Source organism: Oncorhynchus tshawytscha, linkage group LG30 (genome assembly GCF_018296145.1).
Source record: "Oncorhynchus tshawytscha isolate Ot180627B linkage group LG30, Otsh_v2.0, whole genome shotgun sequence".
Lineage (NCBI taxonomy): Eukaryota > Metazoa > Chordata > Actinopteri > Salmoniformes > Salmonidae > Oncorhynchus > Oncorhynchus tshawytscha.
Genome location: NC_056458.1, coordinates 8,203,058 through 8,228,206, shown reverse-complemented (window position 1 = coordinate 8,228,206; position 25,149 = coordinate 8,203,058). Strand labels below are relative to the sequence as shown.

General features: G+C 43.7%; 1 protein-coding gene across 5 annotated transcripts in view; it reads right to left on the bottom strand.

The window, feature by feature from the left end:
- Positions 1-1,188: 1,188 nt before the first annotated feature.
- Positions 1,189-25,149, bottom strand: part of LOC112228852 (kelch-like protein 13) — a 94,688-nt gene continuing 70,727 nt past the window's right edge. For all 5 annotated transcript variants that reach the window (XM_024394545.2, XM_024394546.2, XM_024394547.2 and 2 more), the window contains 4 exons: positions 22,139-22,335; positions 20,995-21,790; positions 9,105-9,218; positions 1,189-2,239 (listed from right to left, as the gene is read on the bottom strand). In XM_024394545.2, the coding sequence (XP_024250313.1) occupies positions 1,752-2,239; positions 9,105-9,218; positions 20,995-21,790; positions 22,139-22,335 (1,595 nt within the window). In that variant the 3' untranslated portion in view covers positions 1,189-1,751. The remainder of the gene's footprint in view (positions 2,240-9,104; positions 9,219-20,994; positions 21,791-22,138; positions 22,336-25,149) is intronic.

Sequence of the window (25,149 nt, the reverse complement as noted above, 5' to 3'; positions counted from 1 at the left end):
AACATTGCCGTTAAGGGTAGGTCATTCAAGCGTAGTGTAATAGAGCACATAAATCCTGAGTAAAGACGACAGGCAATGGCCCTATTGACATCTCTCAGTGAACAACTGCCGGCGCTTCAGCTCGAAGAGTCCCATATGAGTATTCAGAGTGCAGCTGTCGATAAGCGGAAACAACATCTATCAGGAAGGCCAATCCCTCCAGTCCCCCATCACTTTCCCTCAGACCTCCTTCCCCTGTCATCTCTCCTCGTCCCCGGCAGCACCAGCACCTTCCCGTGGTCCCCCAGGGCTCCCAGTCGCCTGCCCTCGAACTGGATGTTGTGTTAAAACAGCCGAGCACACTACTGGCTTGGAGGTTCAGGAGATGGAGGAACGAGTGGACAGGACGAGGGTAGGCGGTGGAGATGGAGCACATCCACTGGAGGCTGCTGCTCAGATGCACAAGCCTGAGGCACCACTGGATCTTACAGCACTGACATGTTCTCAGTCATACATTTCTACATGAACAATGGTTTTTGCATGATTCTATGCCCAATCATGAATCCTTACGCGCTCCATCATAAACAAAAAAAACACCCACTCACCTGAAATTACATTTCATTACCTTCATTTTCTTGCTCCAGTTTGTAGCCGATTTGTTTGTGTCGGACACCATATGCTGCCACTGAGGTTTTAAATGGGCCAGACGCAGGTGGCCAGGTTGTGGGTGACCTTACCGTCTGTCTGTGTGCCAGTTGAGGGGAGCCAGTGGAAGAGGACAACGGTGTGCCCTGAAGCACTGGGCACAGCGGGCAGGAGTCAGCTCAGTGTAGATTAGAATACTGGTTATGATTAGGATTGAGACGGCAGGACACTACGTTTTGACTTCCCATGCCTCTTGAGAACAATAAGCTTTTTCTGTTTAAATCAGAGGAAAAACGGTTCATTCTGAGGACAACAATAGCTGAGGGGAGGGAGGTCTGAGGTTACAGCTGCTACTAAAGCAGCATAATGCATGATGTGAGAGATTACTTTCAACCAGTAAAATAGAGAGTAATAAACAAAGTGTTTTTTTCACGTGGAAAAGACATTTTGCAGGAGGTTCTAAAATAGATATTTATACCTCACGTCAGTTGACATTAAGCTCGATATGAAGAGAATGCATCAACCATGTGAGCAAGTAAATAGCAAGATACTTTGGAGAGACTATTCTTTTTTCCAAAATCTTGTTTATTAAATTTAGAAAACACAATTTTGTTAAACGGTTTCATAGCAATAGCAGGAAAGAACTGAAACTGAAAGAAGAGAGGGGGTGAAGGGCCGACCCCTGAGTTTAAAACCATATCTGTGTGGAGCTCAGCTGCCAATATTTTGTCCCTGTGGGGGGTCACCTGCCCCTAACCTGGCACAGACTAAGAGCGTCAGTATGGTCATCAACAGCATGGTTTTTTACCCGGGAACACGTCTAAAGAAACAGGACATAGTAAAACTCCAAAGACATCAGGTAGAAAAGTTGAATTGCACTCTTCAGTCAGTCTTCAAGTCAAGGTATTTCCTGCCAAAATATACCGAATATGTAACATTAACATGTAATTAGGTTGCCAAACCATATCGGTATGTGGATTTCATCACTAGGGAGGGGGTTCTGCACAGCTTTGGGGGAGGAAGGGGTGTATCGGGATGCAGTCCAAAAGTGCAAACAATGTCTATGGAGTGTGGGGGGTTGTGGGGGTGTGAGCGGAGCGGGGTGGACTCCCCCCCACCCCCATTCTTCAAGGTGCTGAGAGGGGTGACTCTCTGGAGGGGGAGCCCATCATGTCCTCTGGGGGAAACACGGTCAGTGTGCAGGCTCGGATCCCGCCCAGCGACTCAGGCAGGTCAAACACCTTGTGCCACTCGTCCTTCTCCGGGTCGTACTTCTGCACTATCTCCACCATGCAGCGGTTGTTCCATGAGTAGCCACCCACCACGTAGATCTTGTTCTCGAACACGGCCACGCCTACGTCGCTCTGGCCCCGCAGCATGGCGGCGATGGGTGTCCACAGGTCCAGGGCTGGGGAGTAGTATTCACAGCTGAGCACATCGTCGTAGTCGCTGGTGCCCCGGAAGTGATTCCCCCCGATGACGTAGAGGCGGTCGCCCACCGTGCACATACAGTGCAGGCCACGCACCGTGGTCATGGGCGCTTTCTGAGTCCATTTGTCTGCATCCGGGTCAAAGCACATCAGCTCTTTCTGAAACGTGTCGTGAGTGATTCCCCCTGCAACACAGAACAAAACAGGACCATGTTAAATAAGGTTGAAAACAGCCCTGGGGTCTAATCAAAAGCATTTAACGGACTGATCCAATGGTACTGTACCGGATGGTAACTCAACCTCGACCTACATTCAGCCCTGCCATGTTGGGTAGCATGGGGCTGTCATGACAGTCACAGCACTGCGACTGGCCACGCAGAGCATGTTGTAATCCTGAACCCCCAGTTCACTCCCCCCAACCCCTCCTCAGAAACATCAGTCTGCTCTGCCCAGCAACACACACATACACAATAATCCCCATGCTTAGCACAACTAACATACACTGCACACATTTTCTCAGCCACATACTTGCAACAAAAGATAGATGCTATCATTTGTAACAAATTCAAAACACTATTGCAGTGCATGTGTACACACATAGGTACTGTAGTGGTGGAAAAAGAGGAACAGACAGGACACACAAAGCTGAAAAAAAGTGGGGAGAAAAAAAAAACAGGACATGTCCACAGGGAAGGCTCAAAATAAAGAGGAACACAATCCCAGCATGCATCTGGGTGGGAGCCAGGCAGCCCACCCCCCCTGTGCTGTGCAGTGTACGCAGCGCACTGAGGATCTGAAGTACATGCCAAATGGCGCCCGAATCCCTCCAATGCTTCTGCCCAATGATCCCGCTCGCTCTCTCTTTACCCATTTCTTTCTTTTTCGTTCTACCTCCCTCATTAATCTACACCGGGCTAGTTTTAAATCAGTGGCCCAGACTAATCAGAAGTCTATAACATCAACCTCCTCCTCCTCCACCAATAGATTAAACACAGAGGCAAAGTTAGATCCATTATCTTTATTAAAGTATGTGTGTGTCATTAAAATATTGTCTGAGACAAGAAAGACATGTCAAACCCACTGATAGAATAGCAGCTTGATATGCGGTGTGGTTATTTTCCTGTTGAGCTGCATCTGACTGCCCAAGGTTAGTAGCAGCTTAGAGTAACTGATGTCTCTGGCCAGCAAACTTCAGGGCTTATAATGGCTGAAGGATATGTCTACTGCAGACACATATTTGCAGTGGTGGAAAAAGTACCCAATTGTCGTACTTGAGTCAAAGTAAAGATGCCTTAATAGAAAATGACTCAAGTAAAAGTCACACAGTCAAAATGACTTGGTTTTAAATATACTTAAGTATCAAAAGTAAATTCTATTGCTAAAACATACTTAAGTATCAAAAGTAAATTCTATTGCTAAAACATACTTAAGTATCAAAAGTAAATTTTATTGCTAAAACATACTTAAGTATCAAAAGTAAATTTTATTGCTAAAACATACTTAAGTATCAAAAGTAAATTTTATTGCTAAAACATACTTAAGTATCAAAAGTAGATTCTATTGCTAAAACATACTTAAGTATCAAAGTATAAATCATTTCAAATTCCGTATATTAAGCAAACCAGACAGCATCACTTTCTTGTTTAATAGGGGCTCCAACACTCAGAGTTCATTTACAAACGAAGCATGTGTTTATTAGTGAGTCCGCCAGATCAGAGGCAGTAGGAATGACCAGGGATGTTCTCTTGATAAGTGTGGGAATTAGACAACTTTCCTGTCCTGTTAAGCATTCAAAATGTAAAGTGTACTTCTGGGTGTCAGGGAAAATGTAAGGAGTAAAAAGTACATAATATGCTTTAGGAATGTAAGTGAAAAAAGTTAAGTACAGATACCCCCAAAAACTACTTAAGTAGTACTTTCAAGTATTTTTACTTCAGTACTTTACGCAACTGCATATTTGTACAGCAAATGTGGAGAGAGGGTAGATTTTGTTTCCATAGACGGGTTGGTTATATAGCCACAAAACCAACACGTGCGCAACTATGGGGCAAAACAGACACGGTTGGCTTTGATTGTTAACATGTAAACTATATCTTGTCTCCAATGTTTGTTGAAATCCTAAATAAATATGTACAATGAGAACATCTCTCTCAAATACATCATTACAGTTGTTGGTTAGCTAGCTAGCATTTTTGTTGTTGTTGCCTTATTAGCGTTGACATGAAATCAGTCCAAACACCTCAGAACAAGACATGGTATCAAGAACAAGATGATACTAGCTGAAACGAGTCACTTACGTTTCCCCACATGGCAGTTTCTTGTCAATATTGGTAACTATCTGGCCATCCAGAATCACTTCTGCCCCATTGAAGCGTGCGCATCGTTGGTGACACTGTCAGCTAACCCATCTATATATCTGCCAAAAGACAATCTCAGAGACACAATGTTCAGTTTCTTTCCTTTCTTTCTTAGGGTGTAGATCAGCTTTAATATTGCAGATAGATTGTAGCTTCCGTCAATGTAATTGTCTTTGTTATAATTAAACATTTATCATGACAATTAATTACTACCGTTAATTAAGTTACTCTTATGATCTCAGTTTAACGATAGTAGCTTTCATTTAGAACAAAGACAAAAGAGTTGTCAAAAGGCAATTGAAAGCATTTTGAGACTTTAAAATATCTTTTTTTGTACCTTGAAGACAGTAAATGGTTGTCCTTTCAGAGACACTTAAAGGCACCTGAGCTCATTGGTCGCGCTGTCTGGCCCGCTAGATAATATCTCACCATGATTGCCATACACTGGCACATTTATTGATCATTTTATGGCGGGGCTTTGACTCGTCGTAAAAATGTATGACCTGTTTAGAGGAAGCACAGTGCTGGCACAAATGAGACCCAAACAACCGAGGCAGGGGAACACAGAGAAGCTAGACAAAACCAAGGGGTCAGCAAGTTCCAGAAATGATGATAAATTACAAAGGATGGCCAGATGTGAGCTTTAATGTCATTCCCCGGAAGATCTAGCCCTGGTCTTTGAACTAGGGCTGGGTGATTTGGCCCAAATATCTTATCATGATATTTTTTTTTAAACTGGATGGTAATTTTATGTTTTGGATAATAAAAAGTTGATGTGCTTTATGAGTAGTGAGACCCTAGGGTGGCAACACATACATTCTAAGTGATTTCAATGGGTCTTTCTCCATTCTGATTGTTTTATACTGTTCAAATTCAACACAAAATAATTTTCAGCCTTTTCATAAATGTCTGCATTTATTGCACTCGTTTGAGATCATTTCCACATAGGGTTGCACGATATGGGCAAACAATCTAGGCCTTATTTTTAACCAAATGTTGCAATTAGACTTCCGATTTAGAGTGAAACACTTGGAAATAGAATGATTATTCTAATTCTATAGTTAGAATATAATAGTGGGCACTTTGAATACAGCGTTTGACACGAAAATAGGGGCGGCAGGTAGCCTAGTGGTTAGAGCATAAGACTAGTAACTGAAAGGTTGCAAGATCGAATCCCCGAGCTGACAAGGTAAAAATCTGTCGTTCTGCCCCTGAACAACGCAGTTAACCCACTGTTCCTAGGCCGTCATTGAAAATAAGATTTAAGCCCAACATGGTAAGACAAACTAGCTGTTTGCAGATAGATGTAAGAAACACAAAGTAATAGTGTCATTATAGAACACTAGTTGATTTATATTAAGAAGCAATGTGAAAACTGCATCGGTGAAATCAACATTGTTGCACGTGCTGCATTGACCATGCAGACTGAACGCAAGTTGTCTTGTGGTTGAGGAACAAAAAAAGAGCTCCTTGAGTAACGGGCGGGGCTAGGTCTGTGTGGAAAGCAGCATGGAGAGAGACAGAGCGGAGAGAGATGACTCAAGTATCTAAGTAAACTAGAGCAATGGACATTACAGACGACATATCACATTTAACAAACCAAACATTCAAATGCCATTATTGAAGGTAAAGCAAAAACCCAAACCGGTCCGTGCATCAATACCGGTATATCGTATAACGCCCAGCCCTACTTTGAACACGCCGGTACAGTAGGGCTGGGCGGTATACCGTATAAGGGTATTTATTGTTTGATTTGTTAAATGTTATATGCCGTGTGTAACGTCCATTTTTAGAGTTTAAACCGCTACTTGAGTCATCGCTCTCTAGGCTCTCTCGCCCTCTCTCCATGCCACTTTTCACACAGACATAGCCACGTCACTCAAGGAACGCATGTTGTTGTTGCTTGACCATGAGACACTTGCGTTCAGTCAACATGGTTGTGTCACAGTAGTGGTAGTGTGAAGCCGTGCTGGCTGAGTGTCTGAGCCCCCCCTGGGAGTGGGAGCAGAGCTGTGATGTCCTGTGGCTTGACTCAATGTGTCAGCTCCATTCACCTAACAGGATGCCTTCAGACAACATGACAGCACAGCCACCGCCCAGCACCTGATCTGGAATGACAGCAAGACACGGCCTGCACCCCCACGTGGGCCACCTTGCACAGTGAGGTCGTGACCCTTGAGACATGGGGTGGAGCAGGAGGGCCGATCCCCAACAGAGACACGCTGGCTGATGATGTCTCCGTTCCACCCGACTTCCATCACTAGTGAGAGTTTATAAACATGTGGGCTGTCAGGAAAGCTAATCTCGGCATGTGTCCAGTTTCCCTGTAGGAATGCAGCTTGCCCCGGTGCTTGAGGGGAGCTTGTTTAATTAATAAGCTTTACAGTACAGACCTCTATCTGGAATGGTGGAGACACTACATTCGGAAAGTATTCAGAGACCTTCCCCTTTTCCACGTTGTTATGTTACAGCCTTATTCTAAAATGGATTAAATAAAATAAAAAATCCTCATCTACACACAATAATGACAAAGCGAAAACAGGTTTTTCGAAATGTTAGCAAATGTATTAAATTAAAAACAGAAATACCCAATTTACATAAGTATTCAGACCCTTTGCTATGAGACTCGAAATTGAGCTCAGGTGCATCCTGTTTCCATTGATCACCCTTGAGAGGTTTCTACAACTTAATTGGAGTCCCCCGTGGTAAATTAAATCGATTGGACATGATTTGGAAAGGCACACACCTGTCTATATAAGGTCCCAGAGTAAAAACCAAGCCACGAGGTCGAAGGAGTTGTCCGTAGAGATCAGAGACAGGATTGTGTAGAGGCACAGATCTGAGGTACCAACATTTTTCTGCAGCATTGAAGGCCCCCAAGAACACAGTAGCCTCCATAATTCTTAAATTGAAGAAGTTTGGAACCACCAAGACTCTTCCTAGAGCTGGCCGCCCGGCCAAACTGAGCAATCGGGGGAGAAGGGCCTTGGTCAGGGAGGTGACCAAGAACCGGATGGTCACTGTGACAGAGCTCCATAGTTCCTCTGTGGAGATGTAAGAACCTTCCAGAAGGACAACCATCTCTACAGCACTCCACCAATCAGACCTTTGTGGTAGTGGCCAGACAGAAGCCATTCCTCAGTAAAAGGCATGACAGCCCACTTGGAGTTTGTCAAAAGACACCTAAAGGACTCTGATCATTCTCTGGTCTGATGAAACCAAGATATCTTTAGCCTCAATGCCAAGCGTCATATCTGGAGGAATCCTGGCACCATCCCTACGGTGGTGGTGGCAGCATCATGCTGTGGGGATGTTTTTCAGCAGCAGGGACTGGGAGACTAGTCAGGATTGAGGGAAAGATGAACGGAGCAAAGTACAGGGAGATCCTTGATGAAAATCTGCTCCAGAGCGCTCAGGACCTCAGATTGTTGCGAAGGTAAACATTATGGGGTATTGAGCATAGATTTGATGAGGAATTTAAAAATAAAAAAATTATAGAACAAGGCTGTAACATAACAAAATGTGGAAAAAGTCAAGGGGTCTGAATAATTTCAGAATGCACTGTATCTAAGCCTAACCATTGCCCAGTGCCTCCAGGCAGACTCTTGCCATTTGAGAGAGGTACATGTGCAGTGAAGCCTCCTCACTCCACTCAGGATGACACTAAGAGATGCTCTGTCACAAGGAGGGAAGTTGACTTTTTGGTGTGATAATAGTTCAAACACACCAGGACCATTATCCTGCTTGAGATGTTCTCAGTCAAGGAACCCAGATGTGCTAGTCTGACCATAAGCCACATCCCAACCATTGACAGAAATACATAAAGGATGAGGCGGTAAGCGCCATCAGCCAGGAAGCCCATGTTGTTCTTCTACTGGAGTCTTGAGGCTGGATCAGAGCAGGTGAGGTGCCACTGGGTGAAGGAGGGTTAAGATGTTAGTAGTAGGCTATGAGGTGTCTTTGTTATGCTTATTAACACCGTGCCCAGAGGCCGGGGGAGATTAACATAACCTCACCTGTGTGTTGGAGCTGCACCTCCTGCACAGTCATCAACCCCTCCCTCTTTTCCTCTCACTCCCTCCCTCTCTTTCTCTCTGTACAGCATCACTTTGTATTAGTCACACATCTCCATAAGGCAGGATTTGTTTTCAATCCTATGAAGTGAACAAGCACTGGGCTGACTCCTACAGAGAGACAGGGGATTAGTCGCACCCAAGTCTACCACACAATCACTACTTCCAACCATCTTCACAATACCCCCCCCAAAATAGCACAGAGAACTGAACTCCAGTGATGTGACATAGGAGGGAGGGAGGGGTGAGAAGGAGCAGGGTCTGCAGGACTCCACTGTATGACCTTGTAATGAAGGATGCTTTACTGACATCACAGCCCGCTGTTTGGCGACGGACGGATGGCCCACTCTCTGCTCCATCTTATGGCTAATGTGGGACTGAAACGATTAGGAAGCGTGACTGTCAAACATGTGAGGCTTTAGTCACCCACAGAAAACCCACACATCTATCTTGTAGGACACCAGTCACTCTCTCAAAGAGAGCACTGCCATCTGGTACAGTCAGTGGCTCTAAAATATAAGTACAGTCAAATGGGAAAAGAGCCTCCCTCCAAGCCCTGGATCTAATAGGACTAAACTACCCACTGGCATTAGTAACTTGATTTGGAGCCATGTACGTACCCGAAATATACATGTAACCGCCGTACACCGTCCCTGCGTGGCCGTAGTGTGGCTCGTTCATTTTGGCGACGTACGTCCACTCGTTTGTCCTCGGGTTGTAGCACTCCACCGTGGCTGCATGGGGGAGAAAGAGATAGCAGAAAAAAACAGAGTATTGAGGAGAAAGTAGGTCAAGAGAGAACTAAGGAAAACAAACAGCTGCAAATGAGGCCTTGGAGGGTCTCAGTGTGGGAGCTGCTGAACGAGAGACGTAAATAGAGATCCCCCCCACCAACCACCACTCCACTCCCAAAGCCCTTCAGTGTTCACTGCAGTAACTCTAGTCTACACACAGACTAGAGAGGTTCTGGGGCATATTCACTCCCCATTACACAATTAAGGCCTATACGGTAGCAATATTTTTGTATTATGGATCCCCATTAGCTCTTCCAGGGATCCAGCAAGAACTAGTAGTAACATACAAAAACTAAGGCAGTAACCCACAATATTCAAACATTTGGACAACTACTCATTCAAGGGTTTTTCTTTATTTTTTAAAACTATTTTCTATATTGTAGAAAACTATGAAATAACATATGGAATTATGTAGTAACCAAAAATTGTTAAACAAATCAAAATATATTTTATATTTGAGATTCTTCAAAGTAGCCACCCTTTGCCTCGATGACAGCTTTGCACACTCTTGGCATTCTCTCAACCAGCTTTATGAGTTAGCCACCTGGAATGCAATTTTCACTAATACTCGAGGCTGAATGGAAGCAACTACCCGCAGCAACGTTCCAACATCTAGTGGAAAGCCTTCCCAGAAGAGTGGAGGCTGTTATGGCAGCAAAGGGGGGGACCAACTCCATATTAATGCCCATGATTTTGGAATGAGATGTTCGACGAGCAAGTGTCCACATACTTTTAGCCATCTAGTGTATCTATATATATATTTTTTACATTTGATTTTAGTGCTTGTGTGAGGTACTTTATGGATATTAGAGTTCCATGTAGCCATGGCTCTGTGTAGTACTGTGCACCTCCCATAGTCTATTCTGGACTGTGAAGAGACCTCTGGTGGCATGTCTTGTGGGGTATACATGGGTGTTTGAGCTGTGTGCTGGTAGTTTAAACAGACAGCTCGGGCATTCAACGTCAGTACTTACAAAAACAAATCGTGTTGAAGTCAATTTCTCCTCTACTTTGAGCCATGAGAGATTGGCATGCATATGATTAATGTTAGCTCTACGTAAACATTTAAGGGCCAGTTGTAATTTCCCCAAGTCCATCTTTGTGGCACCCGACCACACGTCTGGGCAGTAGTCTAGGTGCGACAAAACTAGAGCCTGCAGGACGTGCCTTGTTGATATTGTTGTTAAGGCAGAGCAGCGCTTTATTATGGACAGACCTCTCCCCATCTTAGCTACTGATGCATCAATATGTTTTGACCATAATAGTTTACAATCCAGTGTTACTCCAAACAGTTTAGTCTCCTCAACTTGCTCAATTTCCACATTATTCATTACAAGATTTAGTTGAGATTTAGGGTTTAGAGAATGATTTGTCCCAAATGGTTATAGTTTTTGAAATATTTAGAACTAATTCCCCGCCACCCATTCTGAAACTGACTGCAGCTCTTTGCTAAGTGTTGTGGTAATTTCATTCGGTGTAGTAGCTGATGCGTATAGTGTTGAGTCATCCGCATACATAGACACACAGGCTTTCCTCAGAGCCAGGTCATTAGTAAAGATTGAAAAAACTAAGGTGCCTAGATAGCTACCCAGGGGAATTACTGATTCTGTTGGAGAGGCTACCATTAAAGAATACCGTCTGTGTTCTGTTAGACAGGTAATCCACAACATAGCAGGGGGTGTAAAGCCATAACATCTACGTTTTTCAAGCAGCATACTATAAATTGATCATGTCAAAATCCGCACTGAAGTCTAACAAAACAGCTCCCACAATCTTTTTAAAATCAATTTCTCTCAGCCAATCATCAGTCATTTGTGTAAGTATTGTGCATGTTTAACCTGTTGAGTGTAGGGGGCAGTATTTTGATGTTTGGATGAAAAACGTACCCAAATGAAACTGCTTATTTCTCAGGCCCAGAATCTAGAATATGCATATAATTGTCAGATTAGGATAGAACCACTTTAAAGTTTCCAAAAGGGTCAAAATATTGTCTGTGAGTATAACAGAACTGATATTGCAGGTGAAAACCTGAGGAAATTCCAACCCGGATGTGCTGTTTTTCCTGAAAGCACTCTGTTCCATTGCCTGCCGTCGCTCCATTTTAAAGGGATACCAACCAGATTCCTTTTCCTATGGCTTCCACATGTTGTGAACATTTTTTAGAGATAGTTTCAGGCTTTTATTTTGAAAAATTAGCGAGAAAGATCACATCGTGTCATTGTATGGCTGGGTGACAGCAGCGTTTTGCATGCGCAACAGCTTGGAGCAGACATTTTCTCCCAGTCTCCTATTGAAGAAGCTACAGTCCCGGTTGAAATATTATCGATTAGATATTGTAAAAACAACCTGAGGATTGATTATAAAAAACGTTTGACATGTTTCTACGAACTTTACGGATACTATTTGGAATTTACGTCTGCTCCGTCGTTACCGCTCGAGCCTGTGGATTTCTGAACATAACGCGCCAACCAAATGGAGGTATTTTGGATATAAAAATAATATTTATGGAACAAAAGGAACATTTATTGTGTAACTGGGAGTCTCGTGAGTGCAAACATCCGAAGATCAAAGGTAAGCGATTCATTTTATTGCTTTTCTGACTTTCGTGACCAATCTACTGTCATGACGTTGGCCTGGGGGTAGGTTTATGACAGTCATAAATACCTCTTCCTCCCCTTTTTCCTCTCTCTACCCTACTGATGTTACATTTGAAAACCCCTTGGTTAACTTCTTGGATATAGGGGGCGCTCTTTTAATTTATGGATAAAAACCCGTGCCCGTTTTAAGCGCAATATTTTGTCACGAAAAGATGCTCGACTATGCATATAATTGGCAGCTTTGGAAAGAAAACACTCTAACGTTTCCAAAACTGCAAAGATATTATCTGTGAGTGCCACAGAACTCATGCTACAGGCAAAACCAAGATGAAACTTCAACCAGGAAATGGGCAGAATTTTTGAGGCTCTGTTTTCCATTGTCTCCTTATATGGCTGTGAATGCGCCGGGAATGAGCCTGCCCTTTCTATCGTTTCTCCAAGGTGTCTGCAGCATTGTGACGTATTTGTAGGCATATCATTGGAAGATTGGTGCGTAATCTTCAACTGGAGGCATTTTCCATTGAGATTCAGAGGAGAACGCACACTTCCACGAACGATATATCATCGAAGAGATATGTGAAAAACACGTTGAGGATTGATTCTAAACAACGTTTACCGTGTTTCAGTCGATATTATGGAGTTAATTTGGAAAAACGTTTGACGTTTTGAAGACTGAATTTTCGTTTTTTTTTGGTAGCCAAACGTGACGCACCAAACGGAGCGATTTCTCCGAAACAAATAATCTTTCAGGAAAAACTGAGCATTTGCTATCTAACTGAGAGTCTACTCATTGAAAACATCCGAAGTTCTTCAAAGGTAAATGATATATTTGAATGTTTTTCTGTTTTTTGTGAACATGTTACCTGCTGATGCTAACACTAAATGCTACGCTAGCTGCGCTAGCTATCAATACTGTTACACAAATGCTTGTTTTGCTATGGTTGAGAAGCATATTTTGAAAATCTGAGATGACAGTGTTGTTAACAAAAGGCTAAGCTTGAGAGCTAGCATATTAATTTAATTTAATTTGCGATTTTCATGAATAGTTAACATTGTGTTATGCTAATGAGCTGCGGGGATAATTACACTCCTGGATACAGTTTTTTTTTGTAGCTAAAAGTGATGAACAAAACAGAGCGATTTGTCCTAAACAAATAATATTTTTGGAAAAACTGAACATTTGCTATCTAACTGAGTCTCCTCATTGAAAACATCTGAAGTTCTTCAAAAGGTAAATGATTTTATTTGAATGCTTTTCTTGTTTTTGTGAAAATGTTGCATGCTGAATGCTACGCTAAATGCTACGCTAGCTATCAATAATCTTACACAAATGCTTGTTTTGCTATGGTTGAAAAGCATATTTTGAAAATCTGAGATGACAGTGTTGTTAACAAAAAGCTAAGCTTGAGAGCTAGCATATTTATTTCATTTCATTTGCGATTTTCATGAATAGTTAACGTTGCGTTATGGTAATGAGCTTAAGGCTGTATTCACGATCCCGGATCCGGGATGGCTAGAATCAAGAGGTTTAACATAGAGATTCTGGGAACATCAGAAGGTGGGGGGAAATGAACTATATTCTGGTAATCCGACCAATTGAACATATGCGGTGGTACTTAATGAATATGATGTCAGTTCGGTTGTCATCTGAAATATTCTCATCAATGATAAGATGACAAACTCTACAGTGGAAAGTCTACACATCAGAGTTATCGGATTCACATGGAATTGTTGTTCAATTTAAATTTGAATATGAAATTAGTTGTGATGGGATGAAATGTGATTTTAGCTTCTAAAATGTGAGATTTTGGTTTTCATAAGGTTAGGGCTCTTTTCAATCAGTGGCCCGCCCCTGTGAAGTGACAGGGGTTATAAAACTTTTCAGACACACCCTTCTCGCTCCACTATATAAAAGCCTTGACGACAATGTAACCTCCTGTTCCGAGGATGTGAGGACGACGGTCCGATGTCAGAAGGGTTCAGATAATAACTACAGAAGCCAACATCAGCGTGAGCTTTGGTTGGGAATGGTATGAATTTTGAACTCTTATTCACTACAGAAGTGATACCTCCTAGCCGTTGAGTTAGCAACTGCAGCTGCAAACGAGGGTTAGGAAGGAACAGACAGAGTATCCCGTCTATCACACAACAACGTTACTACAACGTATCCAATTGACCACCAGCGACATTCTTCAAAGGACTCGGTTCGGCAACACGGCCTTCCATCTACCACCAAACCTACTGAAGCGCAGCTCAGAGTAAATATTTATTGCATTTTCCTTTACCAAATGGGCGGTAATTTAGAATGCATAAGATACTCTATTTACAATAGCACAGCTTCTTCCTTTGTTACTCAGTCTTCCCGCTCTTTCACTCAAACCCAGCCCTTTTCTTTTGTGCAACAAGCTGTCATATCTGTTCTGCCCGCTAGGGACGTTTTCCTTTATGACGTAATTTGTAATCAAGTTATGATTAATTATGTGTACGTGTAATTCTGTGTGATTAGTTAGGTATTTAGTAAATAAATAATTAAACCCAATTTTGTATTGCTGATTCAACTTGTTAGCCAGGGTTCGTGAAGATAACCAAGAATTTACAACTTTCAGATGAGACCGACTTAAGGTGACGATTAATATTGACTGCTAGTGATGTAAAATATTACTAGGTCTTTAAGAGTTTATTCGGAAGATAACAGCTCTATAAATATTATTTTGTGGTGCCCCGACTCTCTAGTTAATTACATTTACATGATTAGCTCAATCAGGTAATATTAATTACGGAGAAATTATTTTATAGAATAGCATGTCATATCACTTAATCCGGCATAGCCAAAGACACGACAGTACTTGGCTGCTAGCTGTTTGTAATGTTTCGTGTGCTGAGAGAGATGTCCTTACATAAACGCTTGGTATGCTTTCGCCGAAAAGCCTTTTTGAAATCTGACACGCCAGGTGGATTAACAACGAGCTAAGGGATGGGTGCATCAAGAAGTTAATGCCCTTCTCTATAAGGGTGTTGTTAATTTATTTACTGTAAAATAGCATTGTATCTGGTCAAACACAATTTCCCCAAAGTTTACTAATGGTTAGTAACAGGCTGATTGGTCAGCTATTTGAGCCAGTAAAGGGTGTTTTACTATTCTTGGGTAGCGTAGTGACTTTTGCTTCTCTCCAGGCTTGAGGACACTTTTTTTGTAAGATTAGATTGAAGAGATGGCAAATAGGAGTGGCAATATAGTCCGCTATCATCCTCAGTCATTTCTGACGGGCCACCCCAGGTGGTGAAGGTAGGAAACAACATCTCCAACCCGCTGATCCTCAACACTGGGGCCCCCAAGGGTGCGCTCTCAGCCCTCTCCTGTACTCCCTGTTCTCTCATGACTGCGTGGCCATGCCCGCTTCCAATTCAATCATCAAGTTTGCAGACGACATTGCAGTGGTAGGCTTCATTACCAACAATGACGAGACGGCCTACAGGGAGGAGGTGAGGGCCCTAGGAGTGTGGTGTCAGGAAAATAACCTCACACTCAACAAAACACAGGAGATGATAGTGGACTTCAGGAAACAGCAGAGGGACCACCCCCCATCCACATCGACGGGAACAGTGGTGGAAAGTTAAGTTCCTCGGCATACACATCACGGATAAACTGAAATGGACAGCGTGGTGAAGGCGGAGCAACAGCGCCTCTTCAACCTCAGGAGGCTGAAGAAATTTGGCTTGTCACCAAAAACAGAGCAAACTTCCTCACACTTGACACTGGGGGCAAAAGGCACTTATAATTATTCAGTGGTGGTGTAGGCTAGCCTGAGGGCCAGACTGGGATGTTCACTCTACACTGTCTGGGCACTCGATTTGTTAGGTCAGAAAAAGATTTGTCCAATCAAGTTTCCCAGACAGAGTGCAAAGCTGATTTCTCAAGCTGGCTGGCACACAGGCGGACTGGTTGAGGAGTCTGCATATGTCAGTTAGAAATCATAATGTAGCCTAAAGGAGAAACTGGGCTGTCCAGGCGATGAGGTCAAACACTCAATCCTCCTATTTCCTGGTCACAAGAGGCAATAACCCTGACCTCGCAGTATTGATAGGTTGACCCAGTTAGTGAGTGTGTGTTCCTGCCTGTGGCAAATGGCCCATTGTTCCTGAGGGCCCCAGGACTCCATAGGTGATCTCCTAATGCTCTGATTATATCATAGTCAAGAGGATCTTCCTGGACCCTCCACTCTCTTCACTGATGTGTTTTGTGTGCCGAACGTGAGAGTAAACAGATCCCAAGAGTAAAATCAGCACCATGTTGGCACAAATAGACTAACTCCTGGCTGAGACTCAATATGGGCTTACTTTGGGTCTAATCCAGGCCCAAATAGAAAGAGCTCTGGCTACAGCTCTGACATAGAAGTCCCAGTGAACCAAATGGATGTACTCCAATTCAAAGCATCAACAGCGTAGGGCCATAGCGTTCACATTAGACCTACATCACGTTTCATCGTTCTCACGTCACAGATATTTGATGTGAGAACTTGTCAAAGGGGAGGCAACCTAGGCCTTATTAACAGTCCAATTCATTCTAAGAAGAACAAATATATTTTAAGGAATTTTACTGGGAGACTAAAATAGCAGCAGCAGGCATTAGTGATTCTTTAGAACAACAGTAATTAGTCTGCTGTTCTTTCTCTATCCCCCACTAAACAATAACTGATGACGTGCAAGAATGCATTCTGAAAAATATCCAAACCTAATACATTAAGTAATAGGTCTGTCTCGCTACCAAGTACATTTGCACTGGTCTCCAGAGTGCTTGGTGCTTTAAGGTATAAATGCAAATGAGTGCTCAAGAGCTTTGGTTGCATGCTGCTATATTTACAAGAGCTTCCTACATTATTGAAACAGAGATAGCAGTGCTGTCATTGTTCCTCCCATGTTTGTACTCTGGTTGTCCTAGTAGATTGGATTAATATGACAAGCTTCCACATGGACAGTTATGGAGAGTGGCCATAGAGGTATTAACAGGATGGTTGGCCCGTAAACCTGCAAATATAACCATGTCATCCATCATAACTTTGGTTTAACATATATGTTTGTGTTTGTGTGTGTCACAGCCCTGACCGAGAGGGGAGCCTTTTATGTTATTTAAATCATTTCAAATAAGATGACAGAACCTGTCACAAATCGAGGTTTCAAAACTCTCCTTCCTCCGCATGGTTACATCATAAGGATGTGCAAAAGGCTACAATCTGTGCTGCGTCAGAAACAATTGATAGAATGTCTGAGTGCCAGACTGGCTTCCGGAGGATAACAGGCAGTGACCAGCACAGGAGACTGGTGCTGCTTTTCACTAGTATACACCCCTGGGAAATGGGTGTTTCATAGGTAGACACTGAGGACTTGTGAAGAGCAGAATCAACAACCTCTGCATAATCAAACCTGTTGCTTTGTGAGATGTTAACCATCGAAGACGTAAACCCGTGTTCACAGTTAGTCATTGTTATGTAAGTGCAACCCGAAAAGTAGGTTAACCGATAAATCGGTCAGGTTCTACCAAAAAGCCCCAGCGGTCTTACTTTGACGCCAAGTCAGAGTAGGTCCACTGAGGCTGTGACACAGTGAGTCCCAGGATCCAGGCCGTAGAGGTGGAAACACTAAACTCTGAAGACTTTCGGTAAAGCACTGGTGTAAATCCTCCAGGAAATGCACCATGGGTGAGTTGAGTGAATATCCATTCTACCCGTTCAGAGTGAACTAGTGCACACACACACACGCAGGTGGGCCATGAGAAGCCACGCCCACTGTGGTAATTACAGACCAGAGCCCAGAGGAGAAGAGCGGATAGCATGACCTGGCCAGCCTGTCCCATGGGCTCTACAATTAGAGGGTGGCACCACTTTGTGGTCTGCACTCTGCAATTAGGTGCTGACTAGGTGCTGGGCTGGGCACTGACATCAGCTCAGTGTTCTGGAATGCTACTTACAAACATTCCACTTGCCTGTCTCCCTGGCTCTCACTACCTCCCCTTTCTCCTCTCCTCTTCCTGTTGTTGCTTCTGCTGCTGCTGTTGACAGGGTCTGGCTGCAGCTGGTCCTCCCTCATCTCATACTACACTCTGGTCCAGGGCTATAATCATAATCACACAACCATGCCACATGTGCACCTGTGCTACACCATTTTGCAGTGAATTGGTTGGCATCTATGCTGATACAATGCTACATTGTTACAGTGTGCACCTTGTGCTTGCCTATGACAATTTCCCATGAAATGTCCTTTCCGAACATACCCAGACACCTATACAGAAGTATGGGGAGTTGGCTGTTTCAGCCACAACCGTTGCTGACAGGTGTATAAAATCGGAATGCCAAGTGTTGGCTGGAGTGGTGTAAAGCTCGCCACCATTGGACTCTGGAGCAGTGGAAACGCCTTCTCTGTAGTGATGAATCACGCTTCACCATCTGGCAGTCCGACGGACAAATCTGAGTTCGGTGGATGCCAGGAGCAGTGGCGGTTCTAGCTTGTGTGGCTCCCTGGGCGAACCCCCCCCTTCAGCGACCCCCCCCCCAAAAAACACCATTCCACACTAACTGTAATTTTTATTCAGACATTTGGAACACAAATAAATATCCATAACACAAAAAACTATTTAAATATCAAAATAAACTCAGCAAAAAGTTAACATAACTTTTCAGGACCCTGTCTTTCAAAGATAATCCAAATAACATCACAGATATTCATTGTAAAGGGTTTAAACACTGTTTCCCACGCTTGTTCTATGAACCATAAACAATTAATGAACATGCACCTGTGGAACGGTCATTAAGACACTAACAGCTTACAGACGGTAGGCAATTAAGGTCACAGTTATGAAAACTTAGGACACGAAAGAGGCCTTTCTACTGACTCTGAAAAACACCAAAAGAAAGATGCCCAGGGTCCCTGCTCATCTGTGTGAACGTGCCTTTAGCATGCTGCAAGGAGGCAGATGTGGCCAGGGCAATAAATTGCAATGTCTGTACTGTGAGACACCTTGCAGTGGCAGACCACGGGTAACAACACCTGCACAGGATCGGTACATCCAAACATCACACCTGCGGGATAGGTACAGGATGGCAACAACAACGGTCTGAGTTACACCAGGAACGCACAATCCCTCCATCAGTGCTCAGACTGTCTTCAATAGGCTGAGAGAGGCTGGGCTGAGGGCTTGTATGCCTGTTGTAAGGCAGGTCCTCACCAGACATCACAGGCAACAACGTCGCCTATGGGCACAAACCCACTGTCGCTGGACCAGACAGGATGGGAAAATAGTGCTCTTCACTGACGAGTCGTGGTTTTGTCTCACCAGGGATGATGGTCGGATTCGCGTTTATTGAAGGAATGAGTGTTACACCGAGGCCTGTACTCTGGAGCACGATCGATTTTGGAGGTGGAGTGTCATGGTCTGGGGCGGTGTGTCACAGCATCATCGGACAGAGCTTGTTGTCATTGCAGGAAATCTCAACGCTGTGCGTTACAGGGAAGACATCCTCCTCCCTCATGTGGTACCCTTCCTGCAGGCTCATCCTGACATGACCCTCCAGCATGACAATGCCACCAGCCATGCAGCTCGTTCTGTGCATGATTTCCTGCAATCAGGAATGTCAGTATTCTGCCATGGCCAGCAAAGAGCCTGGATCTCAATCCACTTGAGCACATCTGGGACCTGTTGGATCAGAGGGTGAGGGCTTGGGCCATTCCCCCCAGAAATGTCCGGGAACTTGCAGGTGCCTTGGTGGAAGAGTGGAGTAACATCTCACAGCAAGAACTGGCGAATCTGGTGCAGTCCACGAAGAGGAGATGCACTGCAGTACTTAATGCAGCTGGTGGCCACACCAGATACTGACTGTTACTTTTGATTTTGACCCACACTTTGTTCAGGGACACATTATTCCACTTTTGTTAGTCACATGTCTGTGGTACTTGTTCAGTTTATGTCTCAGTTGTTGAATCTTGTTATGTTCATACAAATGTTAAGTTTGCTGAAAATAAATGCAGTTGACAGTGAGAGGACGTTTATGCTTTTGCTGATATTTTTGATATATTCACAGTATTACAGTATTACGAATGAACTGTGGTTTATTTGGTAGCATTTCGTAGTGTGACTGATTTTACTAATTGCATTAGTACTGTACAAAGTTAGAGGTGCGGTATTTGATAGATTCCCCCAACTCTACCCTACCTCGGGCTTCCAGTGGGGAGACCTGATGTCAACCTACCCCCGCCTCCCTCCCCATCTCGTACTTCTGAGTGGGAGACCTACCCAGGCAGTAGCCTGCCAAGCTCACAAACTAAAATCAGGGCGCCCACTTTGACAAGGTTAATTGACCCACAGTCCCACACGGTGACATATCATGACGTGATGTGCAAATGAGCGATAGAAAACCGATCGCGCAAATATAAAAAAAAAATTGTGCAGGCACCCCGTGCCGCCCTGAGCAGCTGCCCATGTCGCCACTGGCCAGGAGAACACAACCTCCCCAAATGCATAGTGCCAACCGTACAATTTAGTGGAGGAGGAATAATTGTCTGGGGCTGTTTTTCATTGTTCGGGCAAGGCCCCTTCATTCCAGGGAAGGGAAATCTTAACGCTACAGCATACAATGACATTCTAAATGATTCTGTGCTTCCATCTTTGTGGCAACAGTTTGGGAAAGGCTCTTTCCTGTTTCAGCATGACAATGCCCAGCGTGCACAAGGCAAGGTCCATACAGAAATGGTTTGTCGAGATCGGTGAGGAAGAACTTGACTGGCCTGCACAAAGCCTTGACCTCAACTCCCTCAAACACCTTTGGGATGAATTGGAACCCCAACTGTGAGCCAGGCCTAATCGCCCAACATCAATGCCCAACCTCACTAACACTCTTTTGGCTGAAATGGAAGCAAGTCCCAGCAGCAATGTTCCAATGTCTAGTGGAAAGCCTTCCCAGAAGAGTGGAGGCTGTTACAGCAGCAAAGAGGGGACCACTTCCATATTAATACCCATGATTTTGGAATGAGATGTTCGACGAGCAGGTGTCCACATACACTACATGGCTAAAAGTATGTTGCAGGACTAAAAGCAGAGTAATAAGCTGTGCGTAATCATTTCAACTCACCCAGCTCCCCCGCAGCGTTGCGGCCACCCACGGCGTAGAGGTGTCCTTTGAGAGCGCTGAGGTGGAAGAAGGTGCGTTTCTCGTTAAGGCACGCTACCTGCATCCACTTATTGTAGCGCGGATCGTACCGGAACACTGTGTCCACCGCCGTCTTGCCTTTGGTGTCGTAGTTGCTCTGGCCCCCCACCACGTAGAGGAAGTTTCCGATAACGGCGATGCCGTGCTGGTAGCGCGGTGCGTCCATTGGCGCCAGCGCCTTCCACTCGTGGGCCTTCTCGTCAAACAGGCGCAGCTCCTTACTGACCACCAGCTGCTGGCGCAGGACGCCGCCCAGGGTGACCAGGTGGCCGCTGTCTGAGCGGATGGCCGTTCTCTCTGACTGCATGACTGGCTGCATGTAGGGCATCATCTGGTAGTTACTGGCCTCCAAGAGGAGGTTGACGCAGGTGTTGTCGGTGCGCATAAAGTCCACCGTTTGCACGTGGTTGATGAGCTCCTGGGGGTTCATGAGGGGGAAGCGGATGTTCTTCATGAGCTTGGGGGCGTGGTCCATGCGTCCGTCCTCATAGCGGAGCCAGCGGCATGCAGCCTTGAACAGGTCCAGCTCGCTGCAGTGCTTCAGACTGTTACTGGACAGAACGAAGGCCAGCCGCTCAAAGGGCAGCTTGACAAAGTCCCCCGTACCCAGCAGCGAGGGGAAGTTCTTGAGGATGAAGTTGTTTACGTATTTGTCTACCTCCGTGAGGTTGTATGCGTTAGCGATGCGCCCCACCTCCACACAGTTATCCAAGGACACCTGCAGCCAAGGAGAAAGGGAAAGCAGTGAGAAGCAACCACTCGTAATCACACACCAACTTTTGCTTAGACCCGTGGTCTAAAATGGAAAAAAAGCTCCACTGCAGGTCCCCACAAGCGAAATAGGGCAAATGTGACAAAGTAGCGGATTATAAAAATGCATCTTAAACCTTTTTTAAGTGAACACGCCATTTTAGACCAGGTATAATAAACCTCAGGTCTAAGCAAAAGTTGACAAGTATGGCCCCAGTGTTTTTATCCCAGATCAAGTCCAAATGTAGACATTAAAGTAAGCGGGGTGGGTGGGGGCTGAGCAGGCTGTATGAGCAGGCTGTGTTCGGCTCCTTACCCCAGATATGAGAAAGACCTTGCAGAAGTCGAGCACAGGTAGGATCTGGAGGAAGCTGGCTGCCTCCAGTGTGTCCTGCAGGTTCTCCATGTTGAGAGACAGCTTGGCCGTGTAGATGAAGTCTATGATCTTCTTCAGGCCTATACGGTTGACACCATGAAGTTTGATGCACATTAAATCCTGTTCCTTCATTCCACCTGCATGATGAGGAGAGAGAAAAGACTAAACATATTACATAAAGTAGGGATGTGCATCTATCCCTTTCAAGATGATTTGATACGTATCTAGATACATGGGCTCCGATACGATGCAGGAACGATACGTTATAGTTGAGAAATTATTATGTGCATTTCGATTTGTTGCATAAACACATTCATTTTTCCATTCTAAATTCGAGCTCATGAGCTGGGCCTCTCTGAGCTGGATGTGTCTGAGCTGACTTCTCTGTGTGTGTGTTTAAATGATGTATGTCTATGGTGTATACTATGTAGGCAACTGATCTGAGCCGTAAGGGAGGCTAAGCATCTACCACCCCACTACCGCTATCAGATTGGGGTGCCTACAATTCAAATGACAGTTGTCTCCGGTAGCTTACTTTTAAGTAAAGCACAATTTTTACAGTGCCTTTAATATGACTTTTCGTCTGAACTTTCGCCTGGACTTGCCCGCGCCTCATGAATTTGGGTACTAAACGCGCAAACAAAAATGAGGTATTTGGACATAAATTATGGACTTTATCGAACAATACAAACATTTATTGTGGAACTGGGATTCCTGGGAGTGCATTCTGATGAAGATCATCAAAGGTAAGGGAATATTTATAATGCTATTTCTGACTTATGTTGACTCCACCACATGGCTGGTATCTGCATGGCTTGTTTTTGTGTCTGAGTGCCGTACTCAGATTATTGCATGGTTTGCTTTTTTGAAATCTGACACAGCGGTTGCATTAAGGAGAAGTGGATCTAAAATTCCATGCATAACACTTGTATCTTTTAGCAATGTTTATTATGAGTATTTCTGTAAATTGATGTGGCTCTCTGCAAAATCACCGGATGTTTTGGAACTACTGAACATAACGAGCTAATGTGAACAGATTTTTGTAAACATACATGTATTGTTTAACATGAAGTCCTATGAGTGTCATCTGATGAAGATCATCAAAGGTTAGTGACTCATTTTTATCTCTATTTCTGATTTTGTGACTCCTCTCTTTGGCTGGAAAATGGCTGTTTTTCTGTGACTAGGTGCTGACCTAACAATCGTTTAGTGTGCTTTCGTCATAAAGCCTTTTTGAAATCGGACACTGTGACTGGATTTACAACAAGTTTATCTTTAAAATGGTGTAAAATACTTGTATGTTTGAGGATTTTTAATTTTGTGATTTCTGTTGTTTTGAGTTTGGCGCCCTGCAATTTCACTGGCTGTTGGCGAGGTGGTACGCTACCGTCCCACATATCACAGAGAGGTTAACATGATTTTTGAATGACTACCTCATCTCTGTACCTCACACATACAATTATCTTTCTAAGCTGCATCAGTGGATTTTAAAAACAACCCTCGCAAAGGGCACCTATTGGTAGATGGGTAAAAAATAAAATAAAAACAGACATTGTATATCCCTTTGAGCATGGTGAAGTTATTAATTACACTTTGGATGGTGTATCAATACACCCAGTCACTACAAAGATACAGGCGTCCTTCCTAATTCAGTTGCTGGAGAGGAAGGAAACTGCTCAGGGATTTCATCAAGTCCTTAACGATTAAAAGCATATCCATAACATGATGCAGCCACCACTACGCTTGAAAATATGGAGACAGGTACTCAGTCATGTGTTGTATTGGATTTACCTTGTTGCTAACAGGATGCATTTTTATTCTGTACAGGCTTCCTTCTTTTCACTTTGAAACAGTTTAATGGCTCTGATAGGCAAAAACTGAGGATGGATCAACAACATTGTAGGTACTCCACAATACTAACCTAATTAACAATGTGAAAAGAAGGAAGCCTGTACAGAATAAAAATGCACCCTGTTTGCATCAAGGCACTAATATTATACTGCAAAAATTGTGGCAAAGCAATTCACTTTTTGTCCTGAATACAAAGTGTAATGTTTGGGGCAAATCCAATACATCACATTACTGAGTACCAGTCTCCATATTTTCAAGCATAGTGGTGGCTGCATCATGTTATGGGTATGCTTGTAATCGTTAAGGACTGGGGAGTTTTTCAGAATAAAAAAGAAATGGAGCTAAGCACAGGAAAAATCCTAGAGGAAAACCTGATTCAGTCTGCTTTCCACCAGACACTGGGAGAATTCATCTTTCAGCAGGACAGTAACCTAAAACACAAGGTCGAATCTACACTGGAGTTGCATACCAAGAAGACTGAATGTTTCTGAGTGACCAAGTCACCATTTTGACTTTAATCTACTTGAAAATCTGTGGCAAGACCTGAAAATTGTTGTCTAGCAATGACTAAGAACCAATTTGACAGCTTGAAGAATTTGGAAAACAATCCATGTTAAACAATCCAGGTGTGGAAAGCTCTTAGAGACTTACTCAAAAAGACTCACAGGTACAATCACTGCCAAAGGTGATTCTAGCATGTATTGAACTCAAGGGTGTGAATACTTATGTAAATTGATTATGTCCGTTTCATTTTCAACACATATGCAGACATTTCTAAAAACATGTTTTCACTGTCATTATGAGGTATTGTGTCAATTTAATTATTTCTAAATTCAGGCTGTAACGCATTAAAATGTGGAATAAGTCAAGGGGTATTAATACTTTTTGAAGGCACTATAGATAACAATAACCTAACAAATTACATCAACTTTAAAAGCCCAGTATCATGCAAGCCATTTTAGCATGCTAAAGGTGCCACGCAGATGTGCAAAATCAGGAACAACGCGCCAAGCTGGGCACAGTGCGCAATTTTTTAAAATATTTCTTTATTTTACCCCTTTTTCTCCCCAATTTCGTGGTATCCAATTGTTTTAGTAGCT